This window comes from Strix aluco, chromosome 8 (genome assembly GCF_031877795.1).
Source record: "Strix aluco isolate bStrAlu1 chromosome 8, bStrAlu1.hap1, whole genome shotgun sequence".
Taxonomy (NCBI): domain Eukaryota; kingdom Metazoa; phylum Chordata; class Aves; order Strigiformes; family Strigidae; genus Strix; species Strix aluco.
The window spans coordinates 31,552,860-31,570,796 of record NC_133938.1 but is presented as its reverse complement, the minus strand read 5'-3'; the positions used below and the strand labels follow the sequence as shown (position 1 = coordinate 31,570,796).

General features: G+C 46.8%; 1 protein-coding gene across 17 annotated transcripts in view; it reads right to left on the bottom strand.

Moving 5' to 3' along the window:
• Positions 1–17,937, bottom strand: part of LOC141926717 (uncharacterized) — a 100,041-nt gene that overhangs the window by 31,845 nt on the left and 50,259 nt on the right. For 12 of the 17 annotated variants that reach the window (XM_074833014.1, XM_074833015.1, XM_074833021.1 and 9 more), the window contains 5 exons: positions 17,330–17,401; positions 13,691–15,279; positions 11,813–12,003; positions 10,375–10,492; positions 8,872–9,055 (listed from right to left, as the gene is read on the bottom strand). In XM_074833014.1, the coding sequence (XP_074689115.1) occupies positions 15,004–15,279; positions 17,330–17,401 (348 nt within the window). In that variant the 3' untranslated portion in view covers positions 8,872–9,055; positions 10,375–10,492; positions 11,813–12,003; positions 13,691–15,003. Of the gene's footprint in view, positions 1–8,871; positions 9,056–10,374; positions 10,493–11,812; positions 12,004–13,690; positions 17,402–17,937 lie in introns of all 17 variants that reach the window. The other 5 variants (XM_074833026.1, XM_074833023.1, XM_074833024.1 and 2 more) reach the window with 2 other exon arrangements.

Below are 17,937 nucleotides of genomic sequence, written 5' to 3'. Positions count from 1 at the left end.
TGAACAGGTCTCAGGAACACTTGAATATTCCTAAGTATGCCATAGGAAAAAAAAATGGAGAGAGAAGCCAGCCCACCTGTTTTCTCGAGCCGCAGTTCTGCAACGAGCTCTGCAAACTCTCAGGCACAGTGGGTTTCCTTGTGATAACATCACTCAGTCGCAAGCCCAAAGGCATCTTCAACATGCTGGTGAGATTCAGAGGCCTCAGAAATGCCAGCGTTCTTCTGAGTTGCACCAGCCCAGGTAAAGCTGGCCCGTGCCCCCACCTTCCAAAGCCAAGTAGATCAGCCTAAGTCTAAGAGCCAAATCATGTCCTCGGTCCCTTCCTCATCCACCCACCTACACCAGGGATGCTGCAGCAAGAGCTCTAATGGGGCTAATCCTTCTGGCAGGAAACCCCCACTGCAGCAGCACGAGCTTTACTGGGTATGTAATTACAAGATTTGCTGCCCATCCTTGCCACAGTGCAGGTTTTCCTAGTCCAGCACAAACCAAGACCCTCTTGGTGGTCTCCTGGCTTTCCCCCCTTCCCTCTTCTCCCCGCTGCTACACTCCTGAACTGAGGAATAGAGACAGCCAAGTCCCAAAGGAAATCAAATAGAAGTTGTTCCTTTCATCTCAGGTGAAGAAAAGAGCCCACGTTTATAAACCTGCAGGCTTCGAGCAGCATAAATGAATCTCCTAATAGCCCCTGCAGACAGGAGGAGACTTGGGAAAAGGATTCTCCCATGGGTTCACCATGGAGTGTCCCTCCAAGTTTTTAACCAAGCATTTTCTCATCAGAGATCCTTGCATGGCCGGTGATTTTCCAGAGCAAAAAATGAAAGCAGAATCCCGACACACATCCGACAAGTCCCGCAGAGCCAGAGAACCCATTCTTTTGGTGACAGAGATTATGCACACCTCAGACCACAAATGCCTATCCAAAGCACAGCCACAAAGCTTAAGAAACACATTTTCACTAGAACAACACAGTGCAGGGTGTCAGGCTCATTTTGCAAGGACTGGTTCTCAATTAAAGCTACCAGGGCTCAAAATAGCCTTTTGGAGTATTTCCAGCCTGTAACATAAAGCATGGGTCGTATTACTGAAAGCACCTGAGAAACACAAACATCTGAGGTTCAGCTTCAAAGTGACCCTTGTTTCAACACCCGCATATTTTCCTCCGTGGATGGAATATGGTTAAAAGTGACACATGACTACCACTTAATACTAAAGAAGTCGACCAGACCACATTGATTCAGACAGCGGCTACGCTTACAGGTAGAGAGCAGATGCACAGAAGTGACTTTTCCAAGGCTATACAGTAAATCCAAAGCACAAGAGAGACTTAACCCCAGATCTTCCAAATTCCCCCCTCTCTCCCAAACCATTGCACTTTACTTTCTGCTTGCTATTAAAAGCCAGTTGAAGGGATATAGTATGGCTGCATGGACATGCTCAGCAACAGTCATCCAGTGAGGGGCACAACCGAGAGAGAATCCACTCCCTTTGTGAGATGGGAAGAAAGCGGAGGGGAACAGCAGGGTGCTCCTGACGAGATGGGAAGGAAAGCAAAAGGGTTTTATTTTTTGCCTTTACTGTGAAGAGATGTGTGCATTTCCCTTATTAACAGCATGGCTCAGCCCTAGCTAGAGAACAGCAGGAGAGGCTAAAAAATGGGGTCTTTTCAAAGCACCATTCCTCTATAAATATCAAGCATGAGCTGCTGCCCATGAGAGCAGCCCGTTACATTTCTGGGGCTCTCTCACTTACTCGTGCAGGAAGCCAAACTGGCTGGATAACCCTTTCTGGGTTTCAAACAAAGCAACATCATTCCCCTAACCACCAGAAGGACCCACTAAGGTACCAAGCCAGTGTAAAACATGGGGCCAAGTCAACTTTAATTGTCCCAGGGCCTGTGAGGGCACAGGGGAGGGTTCAGCTCACTTCCAGGCCTGAGGGACCCTCAACTCATCTGTATGGAGATGCTACCATGTGTGCTGGTGTATTTTATCACTCTTTAATAAAAAGAGAAGTAGTTCCCTCTGCTACAGAGCACCACATGCAGGAGGAGCTGACCCAACTGCCCTTAGCTCCAAAAAGGAGTCTGCCACGATGCCTACAGTGTCACAGATGGTGTAGGAAGGGTACGGGGACAGACAGCGACACCAGAGGTGGGTGTGCTTAACTGACCAGGTGATGAGCCGCTGGTTTAATGGTGCGCTGGGTGGGTGGAAGGGGAGCAAGCAGGTGTCTAGGAAAGCTGGAGGGATGGGAGAGGGGGAGGACCTGCATGGAGTTTTAAAGCTGCCTGCTCTGGCCCTAGTTGCCATTATGAATTTCCTCTTCCCTTGGCAAAGAAGATGCAAAACCCAACCTAGTATGAAGTTGGAGGACAACTCAGGTAATTTTTTTTTTTTCACAGCCAACTTCAATTGTCTTCAAACCCCAGTTCACCCCAGCAATCTCCATTGCAGCAGCCTCAGCGAATCCAGCAACCCCAGGAGTCCACATTCCCGCACCAGGAAAGCGCTTAAACACACACACACACACCTTGGGGGGAGATCTTCCTTCTACCTTCTTATATCTAGACCTGAGGGCTCAGCTGTGTCATCTTACATAGATATTTTTATGGAGGCAGGGGAATTAAGTTTTATTAAAATAAGAGCTGTGATTCTCTCTGTCACATGCTCCCACGACACGGGAGTTCAACATGACATGTATCACCAGGAGGGCTACCAGTAAAATTGCAGGAACTAGCAACCGAAAGACCTAGGTTCAGGCCAGAGGCAAAGAAAAGACACAACATGACAAGAGGCTGAACATCTTGTATTGCTCTCACGTGTGTCCTCAGGTCAGGTGTGGAGCAGAGACAGTGAGGCAAGGCAGCCAGGAAACAATGCTGAGCATGTTTTCTTTGCCCTGTGCCATTCATACTCTAAGGCTGTTAGAGCTGCAGCCACGTGTTCCCCACACAGCTACAGACAGCAAGGATTTTATTTTCTCTCTAAAGCTAAATCTCTAATCTGAAAACCTATGGATAAAAAACAGGGTTGGGAAAGGAAGTCATGACCAGCTTTCACCACCCAAGAACTAGCTGTGCAACCACCTGGGTGCCAACAGGACAGAGATAACAATACAGAACTGGATAAAATCAATTGTTCTGTAAGAGCTTTCTGAGACCATTAATTAAGCTGCCAACAGATAAAGGTCTATATAAAAAGCTCTGATCACCTTCAGCGCCCAAGATTAAAGAAGAGGAGTGGGGTTTGGTAACCACCCCTCCCTACCTGCAAAATGCAAACCTATTCTTTCTCTGCACGCTCTCTACTTTCACAGAGCAGTAAGAGTTAAAAACAAATCCACGCTCCTTCAGCAAAAGCAAAGACACTGCCAAGCACATGAACACCAGGGAGAAGATGAGCACAAGCCCATGGCTTCCAAGCTGCCCAGCTTTACTATTTCTTGAAACAAAGACATCATTTAGCGCAAAGATTTTTCAAGAGGTGCAGGGGATGCAATACCTGTGATGAGCCCGTTCGGGACCCATCGTCCTCCTGGGAGCATCATTTGGAAGATGTCAAGCAGCTTTTTTGCTTTGCCCATCTTCAGCCCACCAGTAGCCACATGCCAGATTTCCCCATAGATGCTGAAGTGGCCTCATTCTCACCCAAGGAACAGTGGACCTACTCCATCCATGCTGTACTCCAGTGGCCTCAGCAGAGTTAAACCTAGGCAGGGTTTTTCTAGAGAGCGCCCCCCTCCACAGGGTGAACTGAAAAGGAAAAAGGGATTTGGAAGCCCAAGAAGGGATGGGAGCAAAGAGGGAGTGTTCTCAAAAGACCTTCAGTAACAGGGCATTCTCATGAAAACCACAAAGCATCTTGAGGTCTCAGCAAACAGGAAAGTCAAGGACTGCGATTACCTTTCTGAACACCCTTGAAGACGCTACAGGACTAAGCAGTGCTCTCCTCAAACCTTGCCTTTCCAAAAGTGATGGCTTCCCAGTGTACCTTTACCCTGCTGGTGACCCACAGAGTCTGTGTAACCACATTCCCATCCTTATGTTTAAATCTCACTCAGGAGCTGAAGCCAGAAGTTAAGTGGTTTACACACTTCCGCCGAGATGAGTAACATCATTTTCTCCTGGCTCCCCACGTGAATTACAGTCCCCTCTGGGCAGTGCAGAATTGCTTTTGAAGAGCAGCTGGAAACACTTCAGCACTTTCTGAGTAGATAAAAGGAGAGCTATTGAATCCAGTACATTCTGGGGAAGAGAGAGATTTTGCTTCCCAACGGCTGTTTACAGCGCTAGCACAGCCCTGGCTGGGATAGCATTAACCACCGTCGTGCTCCGGCAAAGTTACCATCACCACGCCACACTCGTATTTGTCACCGGACAGAGGAGGACGTTACTCCAGCAGCCTCTGGTTAACATGCAAATCCCAGCAAACTCGTACACCTCCTGTTGCCATCCAGCTTTTCCAAGGTTCTGACTCCCAATGCGCTAGAGTCAGAGACGGTCCCCATTTTCACAACTAGGAAAAGCTGGAAAGGCTGTAAAGAAGAGCTCCAGGGAGGAAGATGTGGGCACATCGCAGCAATTCTCTGAAACGGAGCAGTGTGATGTGCTCCTGGTATGTCACAACAGCACGTCATGGACACAGAGCACCTGTGGCAGCATGACCCCCATAGGGCTAGCAGCACCCCAAAACCAGCAATGAAACCACAGGACTGAGCAGTAGCTTTTCACCCCTCCTCCCTCTGCATCTCGCTTATCCCCATCTCACAAGGCCTTCCAGCAACATCTTTCATGACTCTGTTTAAATGCTTTCCAAACCCATCTAATCTTTAGTATCCACAGTATCCTGTAGCGATGAGTTCCGCAGTTTGCCTACACGTTGCGGCAAGCAATTTCTCCTTTTGAAGCATCCACAAAGTCATTTCACTGCAGATGCAGAATGAGATGAAAAAAGCAGGAGGCAGTCTGGAGGAGGAGAAATAAAACAGTCACAGCTTTACGAAGAAGAACTGGCAGTGAAAGGTTAAATGAACTAGGTTCATTCAGCTTAGGAAAAAACAAAGAGGAGACTGAGGCACAGAGGCATAACAATCTTCCAATAGCTAGCAGGTTATTAAGACAGCAGTCGATTGTTCTCTGTGTTCACAGTGGCAGGAGAAGAAGAAATAATTTAACTTGAAGCAAAGAAAGCTTAAGTTTCGACATTAAAAAAAAAAAAAACCAACCAAAACCCCGAACTTCTTCACTAGAACAGATACCAGGGAAGCTGCAGAATTTTTCACCGGAGACATCTACAGAAAGGTTAAACAAACACCTGTGCAGAGGGAAAAGTTATAATTGATCTTGACTCAATACCAACGTACGGAGTAGATTATCTGCAGAGGCTCGTTCCAGCCCTCTGCTCTGTGATACCAACAACAAACTTTCAGAATGCTTTCTTCATGCATTTTTAATTGCATTTTAATTTTTGTCCTCATATAGCTTGAGACAAGTGTAAAAAAGAAGCCATGTCTAATAAATCAGAAATTACATGTTTTCCATTTCTCCAATGTAATAACAAGATGTAAAAGTTCCAAATCAGAATAGATATATGTTAAGCTATACAGCCCAATAAATATGTATGGGTGTCACGTCCCCTTTTGCTTTGCCAAAAATAGTACCAAATTATGCCAACCAATGAGAAACTATGTTTCATTAGGAAATGAACTTTAAAATACAAGATTAAAATGTGGTTTTTAAATCAAGATTTCCTGCTTGTTGATTTAAATCATGATTAAAATGGGTGATTTAAATCAACCATCCTGAACAAAACATGCATCTTTCTCAAGTCTTCAGGGTGAAGACAACAGTGGTACCCTGAAGATCAGCCAGATAATCCTAGTTTCTACTGCTCTGCTCTTTTTTCAGCTAAGCAGTCCTACCACATTCATCTACTCCGAAGAAAAAGCAATTTCTGTACCCAAGCCTGACACCCCCTTCCCTTTCATTACCCTTTTCTGGACCTTGTGCCTGCATAGTTCTCCTGCCCAAGGAGCATCATCAAGAAATTTCAAGCTGACATAGAATCTGTCTCAAACAAACTTCCCTGCGACAATTATAATCAGATCCTCCCTGGATGCAAATAGTGTTTCTGAGCGTGGGCTCCAATCACAGCTCGTGAATAATTACGACAGGATTTCAAAAGCCGCCCTCGAGAACAAGTGGAATGTGGAATCAACACGCCTTCTTGCGGAGCTGGAAGTACACAGACAAGAAGGGAACTGCCTGCCAGCAAGATGCGGAGCAGAGAGCCCCAAAGACTTCATTACAAACGGATATTGGATATTTCACCCCAGAGTTGGACCTGTGGCTCATGTCAGGGATGCACTGCACTTTTGCCAGGCCCCAGCCACTTCCAGTATGATCTCAGACATTTCAGCGAGGGGTGGCTGAGAGTCTTGTCTAAGCCCTCTGTCTTCTTGTTCTCCTCCCAGCAGGTGTCCTCTTTGCTGCGCAATGGGCAGGGCAGCTTGACACTCACTAGATGCAGAGTGGAGTTGGTCTAAGTGAGCTTCAGCCTGTGCCTAAAGGAGCCACAAGGTTTATGGGCTGAGGTAGCTCTGGAAGCCCCACTGGGAGTTCCAGCCATACCTCACGCATTCGAGTGGCACTGCCAAAGCCAATCTCTGGCTCCAGGAACAGACACAGCCAGTTACTTTCATCTATGGCTCAGACTCACAAAGCAAAAGAAAAGTCACGATCAAACACAGCGAAAGAGCACCACCAGGCATCACATTCCTCAGCCACGGTCTAGAGCATCAGCATGCCACAGAAGGTGGTGGCTCCACATTTCTGCAGACTGTTCTGGTCCAGGGAAGGGCAGGCCATGTCTCCAAGGTCATGTCACAGGCTTCACATAGAAGAAGCTCCCCCAGAGCTCTGAAGAGAGCTCCAGACTCCAGACACCCTTTGATTTTCAGACTACTCTGCCAAGAGGTAGAGTACAACGCTGGTGTTCCAGCATGTGCCTGTCTATCAGAACTAGGCTGAACACCAGTTCTTCTTCCTGGGCCCATGGATGTGGAAGGGACTGAGATAGAAAGCAAAGCCCAAAGTGTACACCCCTGGCCAGGACACTTCCCAGCTTTCTCTTCCCTTTCCTCCAAACCAAAGATTGATCTCTGGTTCCAAAGATTCCCCAAACAGCTTCCAACATTTTTATTTATTCACTTATTTAACTGATCTGAGCTACAGAGGAACAGAAAGGTAGCAAGGAAGCTGAACTTCAATTATTGCAAAGCCAGAATGACTCTCCAGTCACCACAGGTAGAGATGCAGCCTACCTGACCGACCTCCATGGGCCACATGGAATATCCCAGTGCCAGAATCCGCCTTTCCATATATCAGAATTGGAGGAAGGTACCTTGAGCCGAACGATGAAAAATTTCCAGCAACAATGTGCAAAACAGAGGCAACTCGATCAGCCCGAGACAATAGCTCTGGGGCTATCAACCCCAACTAGTCCCTGCAGGAAGGAAATGCCTCATGGCCATTTTAACTGTCTTGGTGGTGGCAATTTTACTGGAACAGGATTAGGAGTGGAAAAAGGCATCAGCAAGGATGGAGGTGGAAAGGAGAAACAAGGACAAATCAAAAGAAATAACCAGAGCTCTAAGAGGGAGTGAACAGCCCAGAATGAACTCGAAATTTTCTCACAGCATACTGAGATTTCATCAGAAACAAAACAATTCCACCAAATGACATTTCAGCTGGAATCCACCCAAATGAAAAATCAGGATTTCACCACCACCACCTAAAATTCTAATTTTCTCCAGTTTGGCTTTTTAGAGTCAAAACTCAAAGAACTGTCAAGATTTTTACTGCTTTTTTTTCTTTTCTTTTTCTTTGCTTTCTCCTTTCTTCTTACTCCTGCCATTAAATGAAATGGAAAGAATGGCACCCAGGCAGGATTCACCTGCCTTTCCATTCCCACCTATTCCAACCCACCAAGACTTCTTTTCTTAAACAAGATATAAAGAGCCTGTGAAAGGAAAAGCTAACTTATGTTAAAAACTGCATTTGCAAAAAGCCAAGGAATCTTTGAATGCAAGCACAGAATAGAAACGAAAGACAACAAAAATATTACTAAAATTTATTTTTAAGCTTCCCATTAAGAGAAGTCCTTCTCCTGTTTGGTACAACGGAATCCTTGGCATTTTTTTGTTTAAATTAATTGCTGTGTTGTTTTGTTTGGGGCTTTTTACGGGTTTAATATTTTTCCTCTGGATTAAGTTGGACAGCACAACAGGGCACTGGGCAAGTCAGGTTCAGGATTTCCAGCTTTGGCTCAAAAGCCAAAATCTTCTGTTGATCTCTTGGGTAGAGCAGCAGAGAGAGGTCAGAGTGAGTTTTAAAAACAAATTCAACACCTTCCACAGGCTGAAAGGCATCTCTTTCTGTCTGTCAACTCAAGCAATTCTCCTTGCAGCATGAAAAGCAGGCCAACACCTGAGCATATCTTGCAGATACTCCTATGATTTTGCAAATTCGCCTCACAACAAGAGAAAGCAGCAATGAGCTATGGTCTAGTCTGCCTCCCCTTCTCTCAGCAAGCAAACTGACTGCCTGGCCCCTGATTCTGTCATTAGAGACAGGAGTTGTTAAGAATTCATGCCCACTGCCAATGCTGCATTTTTTGGAGAGGTCCTGCACTCAGGCAGAACTAATGAGCAGGCAAAGCAAGAGAACGGCAGCTAAAGCAGAAAACACGCACACAAATATAGCCAAAATGAGAATGCAGACTTATCTGTAGGTCTTCTCCCCTCTGAGGTACTTCAGCAGCATCGCATAATGAAATGTTTACCCGGGGGAAAGGATGATTGTCATACCTGTTACACGGATGGGGAGGCTGAGGTAGGAAGGATCTAACTGTACCCAGACGTACTGGAGGGCTGTGTTCGAACTGGGGCTGGATTTGAAAGGACCGATCCTGACATATTCATTCAGCCGAGGAGATCACAAGGTGAGGACAGCGCCATCGCCTAGATGGCTCTGAAGGCTGCAAATTCTCAGCTGTAAAAATAGGCCAGATAATACCTGTCTGAAGGGGATCTACCCTGCCGTACTTGCAAAATACTATGCAGTCATTGGACAAAGGGTTTTATCAAAATACAGCCAGAGGCTAGACAAGATATTAAACCCCCCCCTCTTCCACATATTGCAAAAAAATCCTGCCGGTTTCTGGGAGCAGAAGGCAGTGCTTCTTCCTGCATTTCTGTGTGTAACAGCCATCCCGTGGAGCACGTGCTTACCACTAATAAAGAACCCTAACTGCAATGGAAGAGCAGTGAACTTAATCATGTATAGAAATAGGACATGCAGAGAAAGGATTCACAGAGGGATGGGCTCCCTTTGCACCCACAGAGCAGTTTACATACTGAAGGATGCTCCTTCAATGTATACACGTCCATGGACAGCTTTACTGAATTGTGGCTGCTGGAGAATCGTAACTAAAGCATTTCTCACTCGCATCTGTTTACATTGTAAGCCAGAATGTTACAGCAGCATTTATTCTACCTTCCCTTTCTCTTCCCATGCCTGCTTTTTCCCCAAGCATCCAATTTTTTAGGCCTATAACCCTGAAAATGATTAAAGCCTCCCATTGATTTCAATTGGCTTTTGTTTAAGGGCTTGATAGCAGAGAGAAAAATTGAATGATCATTCATTGAATGAGACAGATTTGGCCCAGTTCCCCACCTGGTGTAAATCAGCATGAGCCCACGGAGCTCAGAGGCTCCCTGCCCTCTGCTGATGACTTAGCCCACTTTTGTGCACACAAGGAATTTTAATGATGCTGCCCTGTGTGGACAGCACGTGGACCCAGTGTGCAGCTTTTAATGCTGCTCAACAGCTCCAGCTCGGGACTGCGCCCGCTCTGCCTCACTCGCCTTCCCAACAGCCCTAGAAGATAGCACTGAAGCTGCCAGGGTCCTTCCCTGGGGCACAAGCCCTTCCACTGCCTCGAGGTATCCCAGTCTACTGGATCTTCACTTCTAGCAAAAGGTAGACCACCCTGCTAATCCCAGTATTCAAATCAGGATGTTTTCGATATCTTAGACCAATACTCTGGACTGTGGCATAGGAAGGGTGAGGAACAGGCACCTATTTATGTATTTATTTTGCCTCCCTACCTCTCCCTACTCACCAGAGGGAATTAGCCTACCTGGGACAAGAAGAGGCAGCCTGCACCAGCAGCAAGGTAAAAGGCACAGGGAGGCTTTGCAGCAGCATGTGCCTGAGGCAAGACAAGAGGCATACCAAGCACAACTCCTAAGCCACACTGCTGTTGGAAATCTCCTGGAATTAGCTTCCCTTCATGATGCATAGCTCACCTGTAGGCCCATCCAACCTGAGCAAGGTGCTCCTGAGAGAGGCAGGAGGGGACCAGGAGAGGATATGGTACACCACACCACAGCAGTGCCATCTCAGGGCTAGCAGTAGGTTTGGGGTCTGAATAGGAGTGAGGAGACAGGGCCAAATGTAGTCAAATCTCTGCCAAAATGCGTTTCTCCGTGAGTTTTCGATTACCTGATTAAAGACATACTACAAGAGACAGTCTGGAGGAGCAAGAACCATTTGTCTACAAGCCTCTATCACTGATCAGATGGATCTTTCTTCCCCCACAGAGAAGATTGCAATAGTAGTCCAGGAAAGCATGGGAAAAGCCAAAGCAAAGAAACGATCAAGCTAACAAGAGGAAAATCTCCTCTGGCTGGCATGTCTCTTGCTCACCTTGATTAGTCGAGCAGAATATAGACATAAAATTACAATTGCTTCCTCCATTCCCCCTTGCCCCCCCTTTGTGTGGGGAAGATGTTAAAAACGTCAGGCTTGATTTACCCTGACACTCTGACTGACTCACGACAGCTATAAATCCTCCCCACCAAAGGCAATCTCCTCTACCTGCTGCACGGCTGCGGATGGCAGGAGGAGGAGGTGGGGAAACGCAGTCTCCCCCTCTCGCTGCGCACATCAAGCCCAATAACTTCGTCTTTCACCCACCTCAAAAGAGGAGACAGGCAGCTTTTGTTCAGGTTGCTCACGCTTTTGCGCGAGTGTGTTTTAAACAAGGCCATGCGATATCTCTTTCGCTTTGCGGCTGTCTGTGTTCATTTTTATTGATGCAAGAATCTGGGTATGTGCTGGAGCACACACGTTCAGCTCAATCTGACCACTGCCAACTGCATTACAGCTCAATTTCACCAAGGTGATTAGCTCCAAAAGCAGAAAGGAGAAAAAAAAAAAAATGCCAAGCTATCCTTATGCAAACTTCCAGGAAAGAGAAGCACAGAAGGCAATAGCTAAAGTGTGTTTTGGATAGAATAGCAATAGAAAGCTCTAGCCAGGAGGGAAGGAAAAGGGGTGGATAAAAGGAGAGAGGGAAAGATCTAATAGGAGAAGCGGATGCAGTGCAGTCTGGGATACAGTGCTGGCATGTCTCCAGAGGCCGAAGCAGTTCCTACAGGATGGAGGTTTTCTTTTAAAAATACTAATGGGCTGATTTGCAGAGCTGCCTGGCTCCCAGGTCTCCCACAGAAACTACTCCTCAAACATCATTAACATGTGTGCACTGCTGAGAAAGCCTTCCAAATATGACCCCGCAGCCACGCTGCCTGACTGCGGCAGCCGACTCAAACAGTACCTAAACGAGAGATGAAAAGGATCCGCCTTCCCTTGCCCAGCCATCACATGCCATCCTCACACGCCAGTGTTTGCTGCAGCGCTGTCATGTCTCACAGCTGGGATGAGATTCACATGTTTGGCTCTTACCTCTTGAGGCCACTGCCAGGTCTCAGCCTCATGGGCTTGTGGCATCCTCCACCTCTCCAAGCGCAGATGTTTCTGGTGAGAACCATGATGTAGCCCAGCATCATCACCTTTCCTTCATTACCTGCCCTGTGCTTTCTCATCCAGTACACAAGGTCTCATGTGGTGGGAGAAGACTCTGGGGAGATCCATCACTGAGGAAAGAAAGTGCTGTCAGTCAAACCACAGCAGCTACATTCTCCAGCGCTCAGCCCCTGAGCCCCTGTTTCAAGAGAAGAGGACATAGCGGGCGTAAGAACATGGCCACAGCCTTACCAAGGGGAGGAGGGAGGAAGAAAAGGAGTGATGGGATATCTATGGCCCTCTTCATGCTGCAAACCCTTTGGTTACGTTCAGGATCCCCAGGGATCTGCCTTCTGTGACGATCTAGTCCCACTTCACATTTGTTCTCCTCTTTTGGACTCCACAGCAGCACGTGGTGATGAAATACATATGTAATTACACACTTCGGACAAATGGTCTTCCCTTCCTTTTCTTTAAACCTTCTGCTTAATGAGTTCACCAGATATCCCTCAGAACTTGAATCACAAGCCACTGCAAACAATCACCTGTGCAACCTCTTCTACCCCACTCTGGACTGTACGTGCCTTGACTACAGCCCTTTCCCAGCTGCCGCTTTACTCAACCAACATCTCAATCTGCTTAACCTCTCCTTGTATGGAAGCTCCCCTACACCTTTGATCATGGCCTGTATCTTTTTGAGTTTTCCGATATCCTTCCCAAGAGAAGGTGGTCACAACTCCACTGGTGGCAATTTTAGAGAGAGAACATAATTCTCACCCTCCTGGTCACACGTCTCTTCCTGTTTTGACCACCACTGAACACGGGTGAGACACCTAAAACCCACGCCAACGGTGGCAGAGACCTGGCTGCCCTGCAGAGTTATTGACAGAGCCCAGCATCCCTTTGCCACAACTATTCCAGATACTGAAGGATCAACAAGATTGTTCATGTTGTAATTTCAGGAGGTTGCTGGAAAGATATTTTGTCAAATTACTGGAGGGACCAACAAGACATATTCTGGAGCTTGGGGCTACTTGTATTTACTAGCAGAACCACTACTGAGTTTATATCTTATCTAGAAAAACAAACCCAGAAACCTCTCCATCCCAAGAGGGAGAAAACACCATTGCACAGTACAATACAACACAACAATTCTCGGTGACATTGGCACACTGAGCTCCCTTTTGCAATCTCCTGGTTAAGAAAAGTTCCAAAAAAATGCGTGTTGTGCGATAAACAAAAGCTGAACAGCTGGAACTCCTGTAATATGGAGGCCCGTTTCTCTGTAGTTATTTATAAACTCTTCCTTCCAATAGTCGGTAGCTTCATAAACTAGAGCAGATCAATACACCTGAAAAGTTAGAGGCAGATCACAGGGAATTAGATGACATTGTTGTATGCATCTTTAGAAATTGCAAGAGAAGAACTGATCAAAATGTGCAGGTCAAAAAGGCCTTTTTTTTTTTTCTCAATCAGGTATTTTCTCCCTTTCCAAATAAATTTTTCTAGGTGTTTGACATGAAAAAAAAAAATCTCTATCTTATATTTTTTTCTCATCCACAAACCCAAGTAATTTCTGAACTTTCCCATTGAAAAATGCCAGAAATTGAATTTATCATGGTTCTGGGAGGGGGAGCGCGGAGAACTCTGACATGGGTTATTTTATCTTGAGTCTTATTTTCGCTAACTTTTCACTCAAATCCAGTCACTGCTTTTTTTAAGCTGTTCAGAAAAAGAAAAGAAAAAGCATTCTTTTCTCAGCAGAAGCACTGCAGTTTCTGGACAGAAGTGGTTATTCTTCATGTGCAAAAAACTTACAGGCTGTTGAGACAGACCGGAGATCACTCCCAGTCATGGGAATGCGAACACAGCATCAGGGTTTCTCTTCTGTGAGGCCAGAAACCGAGTCCAACTCTGCAAGTTGCCTCCGAGCCACTTCCCGGGGCTGTCTGCAATCCAAATCAGATCACATCTGACTTCAAGCCAAGTTCAGGAAACTTGATTATCTTTCTCCCCCTATCCGATGGGAGATGGCAGGTTGAGGAGAAAGAGAAGGGAGGAGTGAAAAATTAACACAAGCACTTAAGATGTTATGAAACTGCAATATGCATCTCTAGCCTGCCCCCTGGCCCTCAAGCCCATACATTATTTAACAGAAAAGAAAGCATAAATGAGCCAGAACAATAGCTAGAGGGAGGGAGAGGAATGTATATATATTTTTAATTCCTTAAACCATGCCCATTAGTTTTGTTTCTTATTTAGGATACTGCATTAATCATGCTAATATTTTACAGCCGGGCTGTACACTTTAGCCATTACTTTAATCAAACCCATCAGCGTACCCAAGAACACGCTACCAGGTGGGAATAGCTGCTACCGCTTGCTGTTAATTACTTTGCATTTTACAGCAATCAGCAGCAGGGGCTGAGATCATAATAAATTCATGACTTATGGGTCCATAAAATCATTACCGTAGGAAAGTATGTTTTATCAAGCATTCGTCGGGCTGCTGCTCAGAGAGAGATTTCTTGAAGGAAATGACACCCATGAAATTAAACCAATCCTTGCAGTCAGCAGAAATGCTAATGTGGGCACAAACAGAGCCGAGGCTCGTGTGAAACGGAGGGGTGGGGGGAGCAGAGGGAGGGGAAGATGGAGGAGGACTTCACCAGCCTGGAAGGAGGGGAGGCACTGGGGGGAAGCCAGCTCCCCCCAGGACAGGCGGGACGGCGGGAGGACAGGGCACTGGAGGGAAAGGGAAGAACCGAGAGCAGAACGCAGGGCTGCTAAGGGGTCTCAGTGCCATTGCTGTCACAGCCTGAACCTGTGGGAACGTTGCTCCGTGGGGCATCTAAGCATGGGGACATAGAGGGAAAAAGTTACTCTCACCCTTCTAACAGGAGGGATCCTTCAGCAAAAGACTCACTGATGAGTTGACGTGCAGCAGCTTCAAAAGTCCAGGTTATATTCCCTCTCCAATGGCAGTTTTCCAGAAGGGAACACAACACATTCATGACTAATCACAAAATCTCTTCACTTAGACGATGCTCCTGCGGCTTAGCACAGATAACGTCAGCTTGGCCTGAACTTCCTATCCCCAAATAGGGTCACCCGAATCCAGAAGCTTTAATTCAATCACCTAAAAGCCCACGCAGGTTACATGGGATGTTAGAGATATGATCAGTGTGGGACCCGCTCCGCATCGAGCACAGCAATACCATCGCAGTAAAATCGAGAGCGACGGTGAAATCAAGCAGTGTCAAATTGACATAAAGCAGCAATAAAGCCGCCTCAGGATTTGAGAAGCATGAAAGGAGCCTAAATGAACTTGCTGAATATTTTCTAAGTCTTTTCTCCACTCGCATAAAATCCCATGGCACTTCCAGAGTCATTAGCCCTGCCAGTTCCTAAAAAACAAACAATAAGTTCACTTTTAATTTTTTTTCTTTCTTTTTTTTTCCAGTCTAAGACCAACTGAGTATTCTTTGGCAAGAAGCCACTGGCTCTTTAAAGCTCTTGTGTTTCTTGGCCTGTGAAAATGAAAAAGTGGAATGCAAACTAGAAAATACCCCCAAAGTGTTAAATTGGCCAAGCCCTTGTTTTTTACTGTTTGTTTCAGTTCGAAAATACTAAGGAAGCTCAGTCATAGCTGGTTTGTTTGGTTTATTCGCCTCTTCCAATTACACTGTGCAAACAGGGAACATTATTTAGTGTTATTTAAGCATGAAATTATAACAGATCATTTTAAATATCAAGGTCCTAAAAATAAATCTTTCTATCAAGGCACAGCAGGTCTAGATCTACTAGCTTGTTAACATCCACCGGGGTGGGCAGATGGCAGGAAAACCATGATGGAGAGCTCACCACGTACAAGATTTGTTGTTTTCCTTTCTGGGGATCATGAAAACTCGGGCAGCTCAGGTCTAGGGGCACTGCTGGGGCTGGTATTGGAAAGGACATGGGAGCAGAGCCAGCAGTGCAGCCAGAGCAAGCCTGATGTGCTCCACAACATCATCCTGCACAGAGTCCTGTGCTCTTCCACTTCTACACAGCCCAGAGGAGCAACATCAGCCATCTCCAGGGAAGATCTCTCTGGGTCTCACCTCCATGAGATGTGGTCTGTAAGAGCGTTTTTGTAACTCCTTACCTCACGAGGTTTTCCTCCATGAAGTGTGCCTGCAGCACCCCACACAGCTCTGTGTGGTGCCTACACCCCCATTCCACAGAGAATGGGTCCCCACACCCTTACGGTTAAACCAGGACTCTTGGCCAGACCACATCATGGCTCCCTCTCCAGGCACCACACCTGGATTTCCTTCCCTTAAAATCTAGGAAGACATGGGAAAACACAGAAAGAGATCGGCCCACGTCGGCCAAAAGGAGAAGGCATGGACCTGTGCCATGGGAGATGCTCCCAGGTCTAGTTTAAGCTCATCAGAGGTTTCCACACTATAGTCCAGTGAGCCAACACCGCACAGAAATAACAGCCCCAGGACTACAGGAGCCTGATGCCAACCTTCATTCAGCTTCCAGCTACCTTGTGCTACATCAGAATGCCCTCAGTGTCATATCCGGGGCCTCAGAGCAAGCCCCAGAGCTCAGGCTGCAGAAATGCTTATGCCAAAACCTCCTATGCAGCCTCATCAGCCACCCAAGGCAAGCACAACCCCACTCCCCTGCCCCAGCCCCACACGGTGAGCTCCCCACAGGCTGCAGCAGAGCCACCCAGCCCCTTCCCCTCCTTCTGGACCAGTGGTGGATCAGAGGTGATGTGCAAACAAAAACTCTTTGTGTAGAACAAGTCGTGGGTAAGATCAGGTTGTGGCAGAGCTCTGCTGTCCCCAGACACACTTCTTTTCCTTTACAAGCTGCCTTTACCTTAAGAAACCCCAATCACTCTAATCCCTGGGAGTAAACTGCTCCAACCACAGCCCAGACAGCTGCTCACTGCTCAGCATCGCTGGCCTGGTTTCAGCCCTGGCTGAGAGGGAGCAAGGAGGAACCAAGACCTGCAGCCAGATGCCCCATCAGCCCCTCCGGAGCTCCTAACCACCCAGGGCAGGCAAGCCACAGGCTCTGGTGTGATGAGCTATTTTTCTTTGGGTTTGGCATTTGTAGTTAACCCCTTCCTTATCTCCTCAAGGGACAGGAATGATCCAGACCACACTTCAAGATCTTTCTGTATCAGCACTCCCCAAGATTCAGAAGGGCAACAAAGCACAGCGAGCCATAAGGGAAACATTTGCCAAGAAAATACCATGCTCCAGCCAAGCCTACCTTCACCCTCAAGGAATGAGGCCAAATTACCTGGGCTAGATCCCCCTGTGTGGCCCAGGGCTGGACCCTCACCTTTTTGCATTCCTGCAATGTGTTCCAGGTTGGCTGTTACTATTGGGGCCATCAGTAACCTCACCTGACAGGTACTGCAGCCTGGAGATTTCTCTGTTATGGTCCTACCTGGCTATAAATATCCTTTTCTTCTTCAGGGAAAGGACGTCTGACCCGAAGTGTATGAAGCTTCCTGACAGGCTGGGAAAAGAGAAGAGAAGAGGTTTAAATGTCAGCTAAAACAATCTTCATTTTCTTTTCTAAATTTGCAAAGCTCCCCGAGTCACTGGAGTGAGGCATTTGCCTGTTTGAAGTTCAGCCTGAAAATCCTTTTGCAAAATATTTGCTGAAACACAATAATGTTGGAATTGGAGGGGATTAAAACGGCTTCTGTTGTTGCCCCATCCCCCCTGTAGCCCCTCTTTAAGAGGGTTTCTGTAGAGGCAGGGACTTTGGTCCCTATGTCTTGAAGGCACAATACAAAAGAGAGGGAAAGAAATAAAAACGTAAAGCTCCTGACATCACTATTATTGAAATGCCTCATTTGACATTTTGACTGTTTCAATTAGCTAACAAGGAACGCTCCACTTAATCCACCCTCAGATGCTGAAAGAAACTAAGTCTTGCCCTTCCCCCATCCCAGATCCGGCCTGGCAGCTACTTCCCAGCCTCCGGAGAAATCCCAGCCCGGGTGGCAGCTCCTGCCCCGGGGGAGCTGTCAAGCCAGAGCCCACCCA